Source organism: Quercus suber, unplaced genomic scaffold (genome assembly GCF_002906115.3).
Source record: "Quercus suber isolate HL8 unplaced genomic scaffold, Cork oak 2.0 scaffold_442, whole genome shotgun sequence".
In the NCBI taxonomy this organism is placed as follows: domain Eukaryota; kingdom Viridiplantae; phylum Streptophyta; class Magnoliopsida; order Fagales; family Fagaceae; genus Quercus; species Quercus suber.
The window spans coordinates 229,429-247,121 of NW_027069893.1; the positions used below are offsets into that span (position 1 = coordinate 229,429).

Genomic DNA, 17,693 nt, shown 5'->3' on the forward strand with positions numbered 1-17,693 from the left:
TGGCGAATTGCGTGACTGTGGTTTCTATGATAGGTTACTTTCCCTATATCAATATATTGTCTTTGAAGGAAATCAAGTACTTACCTTAAACTTGACTTTAATTGAGTCCACTTCAGAGATGTATTCACGAATATAGTTCATTTAAACAGCCATAAATATCTAGAGTCAAATCTTTTGCATCATTTTCCATATATGTGAAACTCAGCAAACTTGATGGAGCTTTTAGAGGCGCAGATTTGGAAGAATTTCTTCTATAGGTTTGTACCCGTCTCTCCTAATATTTAGAAATATTTTGGTCATTAATGTTAACTTGGAAAAATTACAAATTATAATGTCTTATTTTTGGCAATTGTTAACTTACAATTAATTTGGAAGACCAAGATGGAGTAAAAGGATCAGTTTGATATGCTTACACATTCTCTCTACACTTATCTCTCTAATGCTTTCATTCTTTTGGGTCAAGATAGTAGAGAAAATGAGTAGCCAAATTTTGACAGAGAAAAACTTGACAGAGCTTTCAAAGGTGCAGATTTGGAAGCTGTAGAAATGTCTTGATAAATGCATGCATTACTTTTTTGAAGAGTGAGATATTTTTCTGATAGATTGAGAAATGAAACTAATGGGATAAAGATTGTAACAATTTTACCAGTTCGTTGTTTTGTTGATTCTAATGTACTCTTTATTTCCCCTTTTGGTTCCAACATTAGTATTTGTCAAATGCTGAAACATAAAAAAAATCAATAAATAAAATTTACACATTTTCTACCAATTCGTTGTTTTGTTGATTCTAATGTACTTTGGATTTCCCTTTTTGGTTCCAACATTAGTATTTGTCAGATGCTGAAACATAAAAAAAAAAAATCAATAAATAAAATTTACACATTTTCCTTTGTTGGAACACAAATACTTTCTGTGTTTTAATGCTATGCTTCTTGAATAGAAAAAAAACTTGATAGATGAGTAACAAAATTTGATAGAGAAAAACTTGGATGAGCTTTTGAGGCGCAGATTTGGAAGCTGTTGAAATGTCTTGATAAGAGCATCCCTTAGCTATTTTAAAAGTTTTATATTTTGCCGATAGATTGAGAAATGAAACTACAATCAAGAAAATGAATCAACTTGCTATTCGGTTGCTCCACAACTGTTATTTTACCATTAATGCAAGTAACAGACACATGTTAATTTATTTGCTACCCTCATCATTTGCTGATCATAAATTATTTTGCTTTGCTATTGCATGGACCCATAACAAATATGACTTTAATTTTTTTTAAATGACCCATGTGTGAGGTAATAAATTTAATAATGTTGTGAAATTATTGAGAATTTTTTGTGTTCCTAGGAGGACTCTTTATTATTAGACAAAACATTAGGCACTTATATAAAAAGAAATATTACTACGGTCTCTAAAATAAATTAGAAGGGGAAGGATCTCTTATGCCACATACCAAGACCATCAGTTATGTAGTAAACCAATGAGTGAAATGGCACCTTCTTTGGTTGTAAGAATAACGTGTCATCTATTTGAATTTTTTTTTTTTTTTTTTTTGAAAAAGTTCATCTACTTAATTTAGATATTTATAACTAGACAATTAAATAATAATTCATGCAAAATCCAAAAATGCAAAAATTGTCTATACATATTCATCATGGATGGTTTTAAATTTAGATTTAACTTTGCATTTTTGTATTCTTATGCTTTAATTTAGATATTTATAACTAAACAATGAAAATTATGAATAAAATAATTGAAAGGTTCACTCATCCATAAAGCAAGCAAAATACTATAAATTACAATCCTAAACAACTTCAAAAATACAAACCAAAAATATCTCAAAAATACTCTTTACACATCACAAAAATGAGCATACAACATGAATTACCTACAGAATTATTACTCGAAATATTTTCAATTTTGGAAGACAATCGCCAAAATTTTTAGCCAACATCAAAACGAGGTACACATATTTAAATTCACAACTAATGTTTGTTACTTTCACATGAACTCTCCACTTTTCTCTATAATCACAATCTACCACATCCAAAATTGTGGCACAAAATATTGTAGTCCTATATTTTCTTTTTGATTAACTTTATACAATGATGTTGTGCACAATTCTAGAGTCATTATTATATTTTTGGAATTTTTTTTTTTTGACTTCATGGATCCAATATTGCAATTGTATGATAACAATGTTCATGTGTCATCCTTATTACATGATTGTTTTTTTTTTTTTAAAACAGCTGCAAGAGATTCAATCGGCTAATTAAAAAAAAAATTCTTCACCACATCAATTTGAATGGACTACTCCAAAATCCTTATTATTTTGAAAGGAAGAAGAAAAACTCATTCATCAATGCTTCAGGGCTAGAAACAAACAAGCACTATTTTGGGTTGTTCACATATATTTTGTACAAGATCAACCCAAACAGGAAAAAGAAATCCTTCTTCAAGCCAACATAGAAGGAGACAAAAATGCAAATATGGAAGGGCAATAATGCAAATCAAAAGATGAGGGAATACAACTACTGTTATCAATTCTGAACCAACCAAATGGAAAACTATTGCTGCTAAACTATCGACAAATCCTTCGACATACAAATTTTGGAACGAACACATTTCACATCCCAAATAACCAAGCATGCAAGAAAAATGGAGTGAGTCATTGGGATCGTGAATTACATGTGACAATCAAAATGTGCTCAATTGACTTGGGAATGTACAAATTATCCAACCGAGTATGGTAGAAATTATGTTTCAAAAAAAAATCTACAATAAAATTTCCTCATTCTATTCTGAATACTATTCTCTAATAATACAAAATTAATTCCATGACCAAAACCTCCAATCAACATGAATCCTGCAATATATTGGTCACATATATATATAATGCAGCTTTAGTAGTAATATATAAAAAATTGTTAATAATAATATCACTATCATAAAAAAATTTATCACGCGCAACGCGCGGGTCTGCAACTAGTATGCAATAATAATTGTGATATCCTGCATCTCCAACCATATTATTAAGTATGCGTGCATTATTTCATTAAAGGTAAGCATGTAATATCTTTCTTTTTTTTTTTTCTTTTTTTGACCGAAGCATGTAATATCTTAAGTGAATGGTGATAAAAATCAAAGAAGACATTTACTAAATTGATGTGGAAGTTAAATAAGGGTGATAAGGGTGATGTTGTGAAAATCTTGAATGGCAGGGGACTTAGTGCAATTAAGAAGAAACTTAAGTACCATATTGCAAATAAAGATTTAAGTTTCCAGCCCATGACTCCTCATGCTTTTCCCTTTCACACCACCAGCCTTATTTCTTGACACGTCCTACTTCTTTTACAACAAACAATGCCACCAGATGACACCTCCTCCTTTGACATGCCACATCCTCCTTTTTCATGTAAGTACGTAACTAGCCAGAAATTGTGTATTGGTTTTCCCTGTTTCGGGCAAATACATAGTGTGTAAGCGGCCAAAATATGAGGGAGCTAAAGAAACTTTGGTGCTAGACTAACCTATTCTACCTAATCCGATTCTACCTTCAATTTTATGTAAGTTGTGATTTCATGCAGTACTGATTTTTATTTGCCTATGAATATTTCCTTTTACTTGATTCAATTGAATTCCATGGCTAAGTGTTCTTGATGTTAATTCATGAATAAAGTGGCTGCAAGTTCATGTTAGAGAGACCTTATGCAACTTTATCTAGTCAAGAATAAAAAACACCAAATCTGTCGTTGAATTAAGTTATACTTTTATTTCAGCTCTTTCTCAGCGTAGAAAACAACGGTGGGACGGCAACGTTTAGCCTGAATGGATATTCTGGGACGCCCAAAATTCATATGCCCACCTTGAAGCCTTCAATCAGCATCTCTACCCCTATGCTAAAAACATCATACTCAGCCAACATCCCACAAGTAGCTGCCATTTCAACTTTTCCACCCTCTGCCACAAGGTACTGCTAAGCTATGTGGATAATCATAGAATATACATAAAACTGTAAAGGACCCCTTGTGACTGGGTCTATCACTCTTTCTCTTCCATCTGATATGTTTATCCATCAATCATAAACACAAGAATATACATTCATCTCAGTCATACAATTTTAAAGGACAATATATATAATGGAATAAATATGATATCTACTTTATTCTTGAAATATAAGAATAAACAATGCAATTTTTGTATAATTTGATAACATCTCATAAAATTTTCTCACTTTGAACGAGAAGCCTTCCGCTTACTTTTTTTTTTTTTTTTGGTTGATAATCTTCAATGTCATTACTCAAAAAGAAAGGGGTACAAGATGATATCTGCTAAACATACAAACTTACAAAGAGCTGATGGCAGTTTATCATGATTAAACTTAACGACATGCTAGAGTTCAAGGATAATTTAGCTGCAACATGGGCAGCAGAATTTCCTGATCTTCTAACCCAAGAAAAGGAAAACCTATTGAAAGATTCAACTAAAGTACTGATATTGCTAATAGTCCAATCAGAAGGTAAATTAGAAGACAGAGGATCTATGCATTCCTTGGAGTCACTTTCAAAGATAACCTGGGACCATCCTTCAAGGGATGTATTTTGAACAACCACATGAGAGTTCACCATAACAACCATACCAGTGGAGTTTCTTGCAACAGCGGCAATTGCAGTGGAGGATGTAGCTGTGGCAGCATCAGAGTTCACCTTGATCCAACCATGGGGAGGTGGAGTCCAGCACGGGTTATGAAGCTGTTTGGGATTTTGAAGATCGGCAGTGAGAGAAGGGAGAACTCTTGTGCTCTTTCCTAGGTTCTCTTGCTGGACTTCTGAATGCAAGGTTGGCCCCCATTGTGTAGAGCATCGTTCCTGAGACCCCATAATTCATCAATAACAAAGATCATCGTTAAGGTTATGAAGGATTGCTGAATATCAGGAATGGGAGATGGTGGAGGTGATAACACAAGTTTCATGATGCATCTAAAATAAATCAAGGGTGTAAAAAGTGGCATGCCAATTGAAATTTAAAGCACTTGACTATGGGAAACTCAACTGTTGTTAGACAATAAACACTGAGTCAACTCATCAAACCCATCTTATCTGAATTTTTCAAGATCTCAATCTCTCTCCTCCATCACCATGCTTCTCTCTCTCTCAAGTCTCAACCCTGCCGTTGCCGCTGCCACAATCACCTCCGCCACAATCACCACCAAGTGCCAAGTCTCAACATTTGGTTGCTTGGAAAAAGAAAGAAAATAAATTATTATACGGCTATTTTTTTCATCATGACGTATGGAGTGCATCAATAGAACAATGATAGAAAAATGGAATGGAGCACACTGACAGACAAAGATAGAAATGGGGTAAGAACTATAACCTTAATGTTGGTTCCCATAACAAAAGTGATGCTAAACGTGATATTTTCAATAGAAGATCTAAACTGCAGATGAGTAATGCAGCCCAAGAGTCCATAGAGCACCTATTTTTAAAGTGCCTAGTGACTCGGAATTTGTGGTCATCCCCAGTGACCTTTTAGAATTGAAGAGCTCAACCTGTCATCTATGGAGGAATGGATCTGAATAGTGTTCAATTCAAAAAGTTCCATGAAGGTCCCACTAGAAGAGGTAAGGAATTTATCAATGTGTGCTACCATATGTTGTGATGTAATCTGGATGCAAAGTAATAGACAGATGGTATGTAGGACTACGACTGATCCAATGCAGGGAGCACATCTCAAACTACAAAAACTCATTTGCAAGCCTGGCACTCCACTACTGAAGTACAAAGGTACCAGAACATGAACACCTCTTCCTCCCCCTTTTGTCAAAGTTAATTTGGATGCAGCATTAACAAACAACCAAACATATGTTGCGACAGATGGCCATGATCATAAGAATGACATTGTTTGTTTTGTATCAAGCTAATAAGGATGGATGGATGGTCCTCTTATAGCAGAAGCAAGAGCAACACTCAAAGCTTTGTTTTAGAAAGGTTTTGATGTAGTTAGAAAGTGTAATTCCTTAACCCACGATATAGCTCATTGGACTCTGCTTTGTAACATTGAGGAAATTATTCCCATAACTAAACTAATATCCTATTGGTTTCCTTTTAATTATTCAACTCTTTGGACATTTTCTTTGCTTTTAAAATGTTGCTTCCTATTGTATAATTGTCTCCCAATGTTGCAGTGTCTTCTTCAGTTGCTATAGAGCTTGTTTGGGCAAATTAGAATCCTTTACCGGTTTTCTCTTTTCACTTTGATGTGGTTTTCCATGCCTTAACACAGATATTATAGATACTTTGTGCATGGTATATATTATTATTTGGAGTCCTTACTATACTCTCATTAGCAGGACTCAAGACTGAGACTTGGAGTGGGTAGTCAAGTGAATAGGCGAAAGTGTTCCTAGTATACTAATACTTGTCATAAATATAGTTGAGGGGCTTTAAATATCTTCAAAGTCAATAAATGGATAATTTATTGGATGTGAATTCAAAACTTTTAGTTTTGATGGAATCAATAAATAAATAAAAAATGTTGAAGATGAAGATCAATTCTTGAGGTGGCCCAAAACTAGAAGTGATTGCACAATCAAAGAGGAGATAGCTAGTGTTCCATTGCAACTTTCAAAGAAAATATTGTGAATCAAAGAAAATTTGCTTTCTCCACGAAGAAGACTGATTACCAAGTCTTTGAACAGAATACACGGGAAATTAGGAATTTTTTTATTAGTAGTACCAAGAAGCAACAAATTTGATGTGGGAGATGAGCTTCAATTCATAAGGGAGATAGAGAGCTTCCAAAAGAATAAGTGACAACTGGATTTTATAGTGCAGCACAAATTTGTCCAATAAAAATGATGTACAAAATCTAGTAATGTAATGAAATTTATTCCTTTTTGGTGCAATTAAAAAAATGTTGGTAGAGAAGAGAAACTTTTGGTTCCAAAAGGCTGGCTGTTGTGGATGATGTAATTTGGATAAGAGGGATGATATCAAGAGAGTATCCCACCAAAATAAATAAAAAGTTCTTAACACTACAGCGATTATTAAAAATAGATACAGAAATTGCTACCCAGAAACTACAAATTTTCAATTTTACTTAAAAACCATTCACTATTTTAATGAACATTAGCAGTAATCATATTCTTGATGGAGTGATTAAATCTTAAAAATAAATAAATAAATAAATAAATAAAAACCGGTGTTGAAATGTCATAGGTATATAGTGATTATACAGTCACAAGTGAAAACCACTCCAAGACGTAGGTGCATCTCATTGTTTACAAAGTTTTTTAACAGTACTAACTACAACTTTATTTGAGGCCCTTTAAAAAAACATAGAAAAAGAAAGACCTTCCAATTTATGAAAGATTATTTAAAAAGACCTTATGAAACATAACTAAATAGAAGGTGGCAAGCACTACAACATAACAGTATTACTAATCTGCAATGAGATGCACTAGCTAATTTGCTCATAACAGTATTATAAATCAAATTTCTTCTCCTATAGTATTTGATACCCATTCCACAAGCATTAAGGGATGTTAAAAATTATGAACAAAAGAGAGAGGAATCCATACCTTTAGCATCTGATCATGTGCTATACTGCCAAGGAAACTATTGAAAAGTACAATAGGTGGTTTAACAGGAGTGTCCACTTCCCATATGTTTGTTGCATCCCTACAAATAGTATAAAGGTAAGCACTACGACTTAGGACTTCAAAATCTAGTATTAACACTTATTCTTTCATGTGCTATTTTATTTCAATGTATCCAAATAGCCCAAAGATTGTTGAAAGAATACAGTGAAGTGATTGCACTGGCCTTACACTTTCCAGCCAAGTAGAAACACAATTATGACTTGACTTCGACTCAAGTACCTTCTAATGGTGAGTGGTGATCTAAGTTATAGGTAATAAATAGGTAATCCAAGCATTCCTCTTCTATAGCACATGAAGGTCAAGAAGCATCAATGAAGTGATTCCTATTTGCGAACTCCCTAATCACTAGAAGACAATAATTTTGTAGTTTCCAAAGGAAATAAGGAATTTAAATGGAAGTTCAAGCTTCCACAGGGCAGCCCACATATGAGAGCCATATCTCTAAGTTTTGCTTTTCCATTTGAGCATTATCTATGGAGAAGCGAGGCTCTCTTCCATATCAGTTACTAATTATCTTGTTTTCCAATGGCAAAGGCATGACTCAAAACTACTTTTAGAATTTAATTTAAAGCTTTAGAGAATCATTTTTAAGCACAAAAACTTAAGGGATAAAGATGTTTTATCAGTAGGTACAGTTGTTATCTCAACAATGACAAAGTTGTGGCATTGACATTATCATTAATTCAAATATTACTAATTAACAAAGAAAGAAACAAGCAAATAAAAACATGTGCTTAAATAATTCCTCAACCTCAACCAATCAAATATGAATAATATGAAGAAGTGAGTCCCACTCTCAAGGCAGGTTCTGCAGAAGAAAAGGCTTTTGGGGCCATAGCTTATTGCAAATTTTAATGTACATTTCTCCTGGTAACCAGCTCAATGCATCCTTGTTCAATGTTATTTATCCTTCAATAAATTTATGAACAATCTAAGTACCTTTCAATAAATTTATGAACAATCTAAGTAATATTATTCAAAGAATCAATAAAATTGAAGTTTAGAAAATCTTACAAGCCGACATATATGATGAATAAAAAGACAAATATTATTATAAATGAAAAATAAATAAAGAAATTAAATGCTTCTTGTATTTATTTGAAACACAATATGTTCACTTGAGCAACGATCCTATGAATTTAAATTTAGAGAAATAGAAAGAGGCAAACCTTCTCTTCAAAGTTGGATCAACATGTTTTTGTCTTCTCTGACGGTGGATACAAATTGGCATTGGTATCATCATTGAGAAAGGTATTGAGGATTGAAGATGAACCCTGATCATGAAACCCATTGGTAATTATCCGTCTCCAGGGTTTGGAGCTTCGTTTCCAAAGTTGGTATCGGACTCGAAGCCATCCAAGGTAGTGTTTTGGGGGACGTCTAGCATGGGTTGGTCGATGGTTTCTTCTTCGCAGTCGGCGTCGGATTCCAACGCGGCCTGAATCTTCTTCCCCATTGTTGAAAGCACATTGATCCATAGATGAGGCAGGAGATATATTGGGTTTCTGAGGACAACATATGCATTCTACATAAATCCTAAATCTATTTACAGAAATTCTTGGGAGTAACTTTTTTCCTTCTTCTGAGACACATGTTGGATTAACCTTAACCTCAATGCGATTCTCTTCAGATGGATTTGATATATTCACTTTCCCATAAATTAACCATACATGTTCATAATTACCATTTGGCCACCACAATATCCTTGTGAATTGTTTTTCACCATTGATAGAAATGCGAACTTCCCACCTTAACACTTTATCACTTGATGGAAGAACAATACAAACAACCAAATTTGAAAATTTGGGACCGACCAAGAATGATACCGAATTTCCAACACTCTCATGATGATTGAATACAAACCACTTTGGAATCTCAATTGCTGGTAGTAAAAGATAATCAGAATCAATTAAAAGATAATCAGATTCAAAGAATGTTGCAACTTGAGCAATTGTATTTGGTAGAATCCCTAGAATTTCTCCAAACTGCAAGAAATTGAAGTTTAACATAAATTTGTTTCTTTATAACTTAAACTTCAGAGAGAGAGAGAGAGAGAGAGAGAGATACCTGATTCAATAATCTGTTTGATGATTGTGTATCCAGCCGATTGCAATTCTGTGCATCCACAGTTCTTATAGATTGTGGAAGTCTCGGAATTTTCCAAAGCTTTTTGCAATCTCTAATTTCAAGTTTTTGTAATGTAGTAAATCTACTGATACTTTCTGGGATGGTAACAATACCAGTATAAGAAAGATTCAAAGATGTCAATACTGGGAAGTAATCGGGTTGCATGCAAGAATCTAATCCACCTTTAATTCTAGGACACCGGCTAAGATTCAGATCTGTCAAGCACAGAAACCCAGTAGGTCCCAAAAAGTTATTAAAGGAATTGCACGCCAGTCTCAAGTTGGCAGAAGGAATATCTTCTTCCTCCCGCATTTGCGATTTATTGGCCCCAACTAGAAAATTCCTAAGCTTACTCATGTTCAATATCCGTAATGTGTGGAGTCCAGTCTGATACAACAGTGACGAAGGCAATTCTGTAATACCACTCCACCCCACATCCAATTCCTTTAGACAATTCATTTCTGGGTGAATATCGGGAAACTTCTCAAGCCTTGAGCATCCACATAAATCAAAATATTCAAGAGATTTCAACATGAGCGTACTTGGAAGAATTTGAAGTTGTGAACAGTGTCCGAGATACCATACTTTAAGCTTCTCAAGAAATCCAATGGACTCGTGAACCTCAATTAAGTTTTTACAATCTTCAAGGTCCAATATCTCTAAGTTTGGGCAGCACATTTCAGGTAATTTTGTAATGAATTCACAAGATGCTAGACTGATCGTTTTCAAATTTTCATACTGGAACCCCTATGAAAAATTTAAAAAAAGAAAATCAAAAAACAAAAACAAATTTATCTTCAACAGCTTTTAAAATTAACATTTAAAGAAATTAAAATTTATAAATACTAATACTTATACCTGCTTGAATGCATTCTCCAATATAATGTTAGACTTGGACATCTCGAGTACTACAAGTTGTCGAGGAAGGCAACATTTGGAAGATAAGGATAGAGGAAATTCATGCCATTCAAGAAACCTTAACTCATCTGGGAGATATTTAAGTTCTTCACCAATATGTACATTGCCTATAAGAAATTTGAGATTTTTCATCCTTTTGAAAACATTAGCTTCCAATGCAATCTTTGTTGGTTTAGGTGACCACAACATTATACCTCGAATTTTATTTGATCCCTGCTTAAGACAAAGAATTAGTCACACTTCATAATAGAATTAAAAAAAAAACATAAAGATTTTGAAACCATAAACAAAACATATATTGAGAAAATTATGTTTTGTTCAATATTGTAAAGGGAAAATCCAATAAAGAGATATTTTGAAAAAATGGAGAAACAAAGAATGTATACCATATTTCCTGTTAGTAATTCATGAGCATCCTTATAACGCCATATCCTACTACGCTGTTGAAGCTTTTTTGATTCTTGTTGAGCAATTTCTCTACCCATTTGTTGTACCAAGTCATGCATTGACAAAAAGTCATACCGTGGCTCATAAGCATATTCCAAGGTTATGAGACACTTATCAATAAGCTTTCTAATACCATAGTCTGGATATAACTCGCAAGAATATAATATATTTGCAACATCATTCTTGTTGTAACCCTTAAAAAAACATGCAATATCAAGAAAAATTTCCTTTTCAAAATTTTCCAATCCATCATAACTTATTTTGAGCATTTCTTGAATATTTTTATGTGGAATGTTTTTATACTTTTCTAATGCACTTTTCCATTCATATATTTTTTTTCCACACAAATCAGAACCAATTACTTTTAAAGCTAATGGTAGGCCATTGGCATAACATATAATCTGTTCTACAAGTTCTGAATAATCTTCCCCATATTCACTTGTGTGGAAAGCATGCAAGTTGAAAAGTTCACGAGCTTCACTTTGATTCAATTTTGTAACCTCATATATTGGAGGATCTCTTCCCAAAGTGTTTAGTACATGTTTGTCTCTTGTTGTTATAATTACTCTACTTCCGGAAGCAAACCAGTTATATTCTCCAAGCAAATTTTCTACTTCTTTTAAGTCTTCCACATCATCAAGAATTAAAAGAACTTTTTTGCTACGAAGTCTTTTCTTTATCAACTCGATACCTTCAGATACATTGCTCACCTTCAAATATTCATTTCGTATAATCTTAGAAAGAAGTGTCTCTTGTAGTTGGATTATGCCACCATTTATTTTTGACATTTCTCTAACATTCTCTAAAAAACAGCTTCCTTCAAAACGGTGAGCAATTCTATTATAAATAGCTTTTGAGATCGTAGTCTTACCTATTCCCCCAAAACCACAAATTCCTACCATGCGAACATCATTTGACTCCATATCTAAAAGCGATTCTATGGCCTCCACTCGAATATCTATTCCAACTGGATGTTTAGCAACAAATAATGGTCCATGATTTGATATAGTACTTGATATCTGTTTTATAACTCCTTGGATAAACTCAAATTCAGTGCAGCTACAAAGCATAGAACATAAGAAAGACATAATGAGTTGGATTAGTTGTAAATATAAATCTGAAGATGAACTAAATTCAACATGTCTAGGTTTGGGCATTGCAATTAACATATTGCTATTTAAATTAAAGAGCATTGAAATTCAAAAGATTAGGAAATATAGTTAATTTTAGCACATTATTCTTCCTTTTTTTGGCTAGAAAATTAGATCTAGGCTTTTAGCAAATGGTTGGATAGAAACTCCCTTTTCGTGATGAGGATTGAGGAGACCCATTTACTGGAAACTCATTTCTAATACTTCAACAAAATGAGATTAGGAAATTTTGTAAAAAATTTTCTAAAAGTTAAATGGGAGAAACTCTTGAATTGTAACATTAACATTAAATTATTTTATTTCTACAATTTAATAGTAGAATATATGGTCAATAATTTTTTTTTTAAGTATACGTTCAAAATTGGACATTTAGTGGCCACAAAACCATTTAAAAGTTTCTAACTAATGAAAGAAGAAGAGTTGTTAGAATTATTTATATTTTTTGAGAGAAAAGTTGTCTGAATATATAACATCATGTGAATTAAAATTATTCTATTTCTAGCATTAATCTGTCCATACATAATATATAAAATAAAAATTGGATCTCTACAATTGGTGGATACACATAATAGTGACACATGTCTCTTTGACAATGCATTAAACAATGACACATATCATCTTTTGTAACTTCCTCCACTTTTAAGTTTTAAATTTATACATTTTTTTTTTTTTTTGGGCTGAAAATTTATACATTCAAATATCATATGAAATTACATTATATATTATGAATACAAATCCTCTATCTCTTCAAATTGCCATGTGTTAGATTTTTTATTTTATTTTTTTCATTTTTAACTTTGTTTATTTTATAAGGAAAGTCAAGGGAATACATGATAGGTTGTGATTGATGGAACAAAAAATGGAAAAAGAAAACACACACACACACACACAAGTTAGATAGAGGATTTATATTCCAATGTTGCATGCATAACCGCTTGGATTGCATCTGTCTTGTACACCCCAAAGGAAAATAAAATAATTCTAATATTTATAATAACAAATTGACATTAAAATAGCAGACTTTACAACCAAAATAAGTTGATTTGTTTTCCATTTTTTTTATTTAGTTCAAGCTCCTAAGAAGATAGTCCATAAAAGATATACAACACTCTAAATGATACTAAAGAGTATCATAAAATACTTAGAAATGCAAACATTTAAGTAATTGTACTGAAAATCACTACTTTATCCGTGACTACCAAATACCCATTATAGGAGCTTATGCTAAGTATATCACCATAGGTTCTTTGTCAGTGACTATCAAATACCCATTAAGAGAGCACATGCATGAATCTATTTGACCGTAAGTTTATAAACTTTTTATAGGGCTTTTAACCAATTAAAATTCTTTTTAAGTGATAATAATCCTTCAAAGCTTGAGCAGGGAAGCAAACCTACAAAATACATGGCTAAACAACAAAGAAATCTACCTTCCTGCTATAGAATCCATCCAAACCCAATTGCATAACCTAGAGGTATCTTTTTTGAGGGCACAAAAGCTTATATGCAATAATGCATTCATGCTGCCTTATTCTTCATCAAAACCAAACTCTAGAACATCACAAATTAAATTGAAACTAACAAAATCGAACTTTATGAGTAGAAGAGAAATGCTCAGCTTCATCTACCATTACTGACACATTCCTTGAATAATGGTAATTCATAACGGGATACTAATGCTACAGAGTATATATATTATATTTGTCCTGTTCTTTTCCTGGCTTTTTCCCAAAGATGATCAGCTAAGCAAAGAAATTATTTAAAAGCTTACCAAGAAATATGATGGAGGGTTTTGAGACTGGGATGTAACACTAAAGATTTTGAGACTACTATGATATCAATATTGCTCTAAAAATATTTATAAATCCACCATTTTGTTCAAAATAAAAAGAACCCAAGAATATGAATATATATATATATTTTCATATCTAAGTCAGTTAACAACGAGAAATTCAACAACAATGATGGCCAACTAAAATAGCTCTAACAATCAAAAGTTAGTGAACAATAACACAAGTCAATAACACTGGAAAATTAGAGAAAGGAAACAACAAAAACACCTTGCAAATTCTGGATGTAAGAATTCAAAAAAGAAAAAGAAAAAGAAAACCAAAAGAAAAAAAGATTAGATCATCATATTGCTGACTTAGGGTCCGTTTGGTTCCCGTAAAATATTTTCCGGAAAATACATATTTTCCGGAAATGCTATTTTCCGGAAAAGGAAAATATTTTTAAGTGTTTGGTTGTGTTATGAAAATTTGTGTGGAAAATATTTTCATGTGTTTGGTTCAATTAGGAAAATGCTATTTTCCTACAACAAATTTCGGCAGCAAATTCCGGCCACAACAACAACAACAACAACAACAAATTCCGGCAACCACAACACCACAACAACAACATCAACAATAATCAGTTCATCAAAAAAAAAAAAAAAAACAACAACAGCAAAAAAAAAAAAAAAAAAAAAAGAGTTAGATAGAGGATTTATATTCCAATGTTGCATGCAAAACTGCTTGGATTGCATTTGTCTCGTACATCCCAAAGGAAAATAAAATAATTCTAATATTTATAATAAAAAATTGACATTTAAATAGCATGGTTTTACAGCCAATATAAGTTGATTTGTTTTCCTTTTTATTTTATTTTATTTTATTTTATATTTTATTTAGTTCAAGCTCCTAAGAAGATAGTCCATAAAAGATATACAACACTCCAATAATACTAAAGAGTATCATAAAATACTTAGATATGCAAACATTTAAGCAATTGTACCAAAAATCACTACTTTATCCGTGACTACCAAATACCCATTTTAGGAGCTTATGTTAAGTATATCACCATAGATTCTTTATCAATGACTATTGTAGTGGGCCTTTTGGTCATAATGGGCTGGGTTGCTTTAAGGGAAATGGACCTAAATGGTTGGTGCCTAAAGGAATCATTTTTCTTTTTTACAGAGAGCAGGATTTTTGAGAGGGAGAGAGGGAATCAATCTACCGGTGCATGCCTGCTGATCTCACTCTCTATTTGTTTCTTTCTTTTTAATTTTACTCTTATCTTTTCTTTCTTTCCTTCACACTCATTTTTCTATTTCCTGGTTTTTTCTTAGAGATTCTTGTTACTGAGGTTATGGTTTTTCCCTTGTTGTCGTTGTTGTTTTTGTGCATGGCAAGGATCCCCTTTTTATAGTGCCTACCGTGATCGGATTTTACTGTTTTAGCCCTTAACCACCTTTGTTTGGTTTGGGTGTACTTACCGACCACCATTGGACCGTTTGTGTAACACTCCCCATCACTAGACAAAGAAGAGTATTTTGTTTGTTTGTCTGCTGTGGCACCCTTTTCTGCTACGGTTTGGGTTCTTTCTCTTTCTCTACTCTCATGGCATGCACCTAGTGGTTCCAACTCAGCTTGCCTCTTTTGGGTGATATGTCATCCCAGCAGGACACTTCCCCTAAAAGAGCCTGAGCAGGAACCTCAAAAATAGGTTTTTCCCCTCTCCCCACCGCCAAACCATGACCTCTTACCTTTAACTCACGACCTCACCATGTCCTGTATTGGCTGAGTACAGGCTGGTGGTGTCTGGGCCTTGCGCGTGCCTCTCTTCCATGTGTTTTGTTATTCCTGCTGCAAAGCTGTTTGCCTTAATCTTGTTGGGCCTCTTTGGGCCTATCGTTTATTCTTTCCCCAATGGCTCAGTATGGCTATTAGTTTTTCTTATTACATTACTTTGCAGGCTCCTGTGTCCCATTTGTTTTCCCTTGGGCATCCTTGGCCCATTTGCTTTCCTTGGGCTTCCTTGGTCCTTTTCTTAACTCTGCATTACCATAGGCTTTTACTAACTCCATTGGGCTTCCCCAGCCCAATTATCTTGTTCTCATCCTTGAGGTTCATGGTCTTGCCATTAATCCCTTACTTTCTTTGCTTGCATTACTTCGGGCCTGTCGTGACCCATTCTCACTTTTCTACATCACACACTGCCCATGGTCTGCTATTTCTCTCTTTCAGGGCTGTTTTGAGCCCATTTGCCATTTCGAGGCCCATTTGCTTGTCTTATGAGCCTGTGATCCATTATTCCTGCCGCTCAGGCTTAATGGGTTTTCTATCTATTTACCAATTCTTTTTTGTCCACGTTGCTGGGCTTTTTTCTTTCTATTTGGGCTTCCAAAATGGCCATCAACAACTATCAAATACCTATTTACAGGAGCACATGTGCTAAGTATTTCACCTTAGCTTACCAAGAAAGCTAAGAGAAGCAAGAAATTTGATGGAGGGTTTTGAGACTGGGATGCAACAATAACAAAATTGCAAGTTGTAACACTAAAGATTTTGAGACTACTATGATATCAATTTTGCTCTACAAATATTTATGAATCCACCATTTTGTTCAAAATAAAAAGAAACACCGAAGCTTTTTTATTTATTTATCAAATTTAAGTCAGTTAACAAAGAGAAATTCAACAACAATGATGGCCAAATAAAGCAGCTCTAACAATCAAAAGTTAGATAACAATTACACAAGTCAATACATTGGATAATAAGAGAAAGAAAACAACAGAAACAACTTACAAATTCTGGATGCAAGAATTAAAAAAAGAAAAAGAAAAAAATCAAAAGAAAAAAAAAAGATTAGATCATCATATTCCTGACTTAAGTTCAAAATTCTATGAAAAACACAATCCATGTCTTCTCAAAATGGTGATTGTAATTTTGTGGAGAACAATCAATACCAAACCAAAATGATTTGTTGTGGATGATGGGGTGGATTGTATTTAGAATGTTCATGGGTAGATACAACATTGAAAAGCTTAAATGAATAATCAATTTGTGAGAGAAAAAGAGATATAAGGCTGTGAAAAACTGAAAATTGGGATGAAAACAATATAATTAGTGGTTGATAAGATGAAGAGGTATAGAAGGCATCTCTGGGTTGAAGATTTGAGGGCAACAATTTTGTTCTATTTTTTATTTTTTTATTTGTAGTGTTAACAATAGTTTAGTTGAGGAAGAGAAAGTGAACCGTAATGAAAGCAAATTTAAAGAAAATGTGCAACCGAAATCATGAAAGAAAAGGAAGATTGATAGTCTGTACTAAAGCACAGAAAAACTCACAGCCAATTCACCACAAATGCATAAGGCTTCTTGTAATTATATTATAGGACAGATAATTGTAATTTGTAAATAATGGTATACTCCTTTTAAATTTTGTATTCATTAAGGCAATTAATAGGTCATCTTAAAAATTAAAAGGTAAAACTAAAAGCAATTTGAAGAGGGGTGTCATACAAGCAAACTGCTAGAAGGTTTGAATAGCTTTTTAGGCAATAGACGTTTTACTTTAGAAGAGAAGCAAAAAGACCTTAATAGTTAATTCTCCTTATTGATTTGTTTAC

At 33.1% G+C, this 17,693-nt stretch overlaps 2 protein-coding genes and 1 long non-coding RNA gene across 4 annotated transcripts; 1 reads left to right on the plus strand and 2 right to left on the minus strand.

The window, feature by feature from the left end:
• Positions 1 to 3,000: 3,000 nt before the first annotated feature.
• On the plus strand, positions 3,001 to 6,174 carry LOC136062696 (uncharacterized). The gene is made up of 2 exons (XR_010624426.1): positions 3,001 to 3,561; positions 3,775 to 6,174. It is a non-coding gene; the product is annotated as an uncharacterized LOC136062696 (long non-coding RNA).
• Positions 4,282 to 10,913, minus strand: LOC112033116 (probable WRKY transcription factor 19). 2 transcript variants are annotated; one of them, XM_065762103.1, is made up of 5 exons: positions 10,644 to 10,913; positions 9,726 to 10,532; positions 8,828 to 9,643; positions 7,578 to 7,677; positions 4,282 to 4,863 (listed from the first exon to the last, which is right to left on the minus strand). In XM_065762103.1, the coding sequence occupies exons 1-3, from the start codon at positions 10,890 to 10,892 to the stop codon at positions 8,846 to 8,848; spliced, it is 1,854 nt and encodes a 617-aa protein (XP_065618175.1). In that variant the 5' UTR covers positions 10,893 to 10,913; the 3' UTR covers positions 4,282 to 4,863; positions 7,578 to 7,677; positions 8,828 to 8,845. The 2 variants fall into 2 exon arrangements, with proteins under 2 accessions (XP_065618175.1, XP_065618174.1); XM_065762102.1 differs by lacking the exon at positions 4,282 to 4,863 and adding an exon at positions 5,148 to 5,231.
• Positions 10,914 to 10,933: 20 nt separating this feature from the next.
• LOC136062695 (TMV resistance protein N-like) lies at positions 10,934 to 16,148 on the minus strand. The gene is made up of 3 exons (XM_065762093.1): positions 16,030 to 16,148; positions 11,090 to 12,209; positions 10,934 to 10,942 (listed from the first exon to the last, which is right to left on the minus strand). The coding sequence occupies exons 1-3, from the start codon at positions 16,146 to 16,148 to the stop codon at positions 10,934 to 10,936; spliced, it is 1,248 nt and encodes a 415-aa protein (XP_065618165.1).
• Between the last annotated feature and the right edge of the window lie 1,545 nt (positions 16,149 to 17,693).

Coding starts and splice junctions, on each gene's coding strand:
- LOC136062695 (XM_065762093.1), bottom strand. CDS start 16,148: ATGGAGTTAGTAAAAGCCTATGGTAATGCAGAGTTAAGAAAAGGACCA. Junction 12,210..16,029: donor GGGACACAGGAGCCTGCAAA/GTAATGTAATAA, acceptor TATGCTTTGTAG/CTGCACTGAATTTGAGTTTA.
- LOC112033116 (XM_065762103.1), bottom strand. CDS start 10,892: ATGTTGTGGTCACCTAAACCAACAAAGATTGCATTGGAAGCTAATGTT. Junction 10,533..10,643: donor TGGAGAATGCATTCAAGCAG/GTATAAGTATTA, acceptor AATTTTTCATAG/GGGTTCCAGTATGAAAATTT. Junction 9,644..9,725: donor CAAACAGATTATTGAATCAG/GTATCTCTCTCT, acceptor AATTTCTTGCAG/TTTGGAGAAATTCTAGGGAT.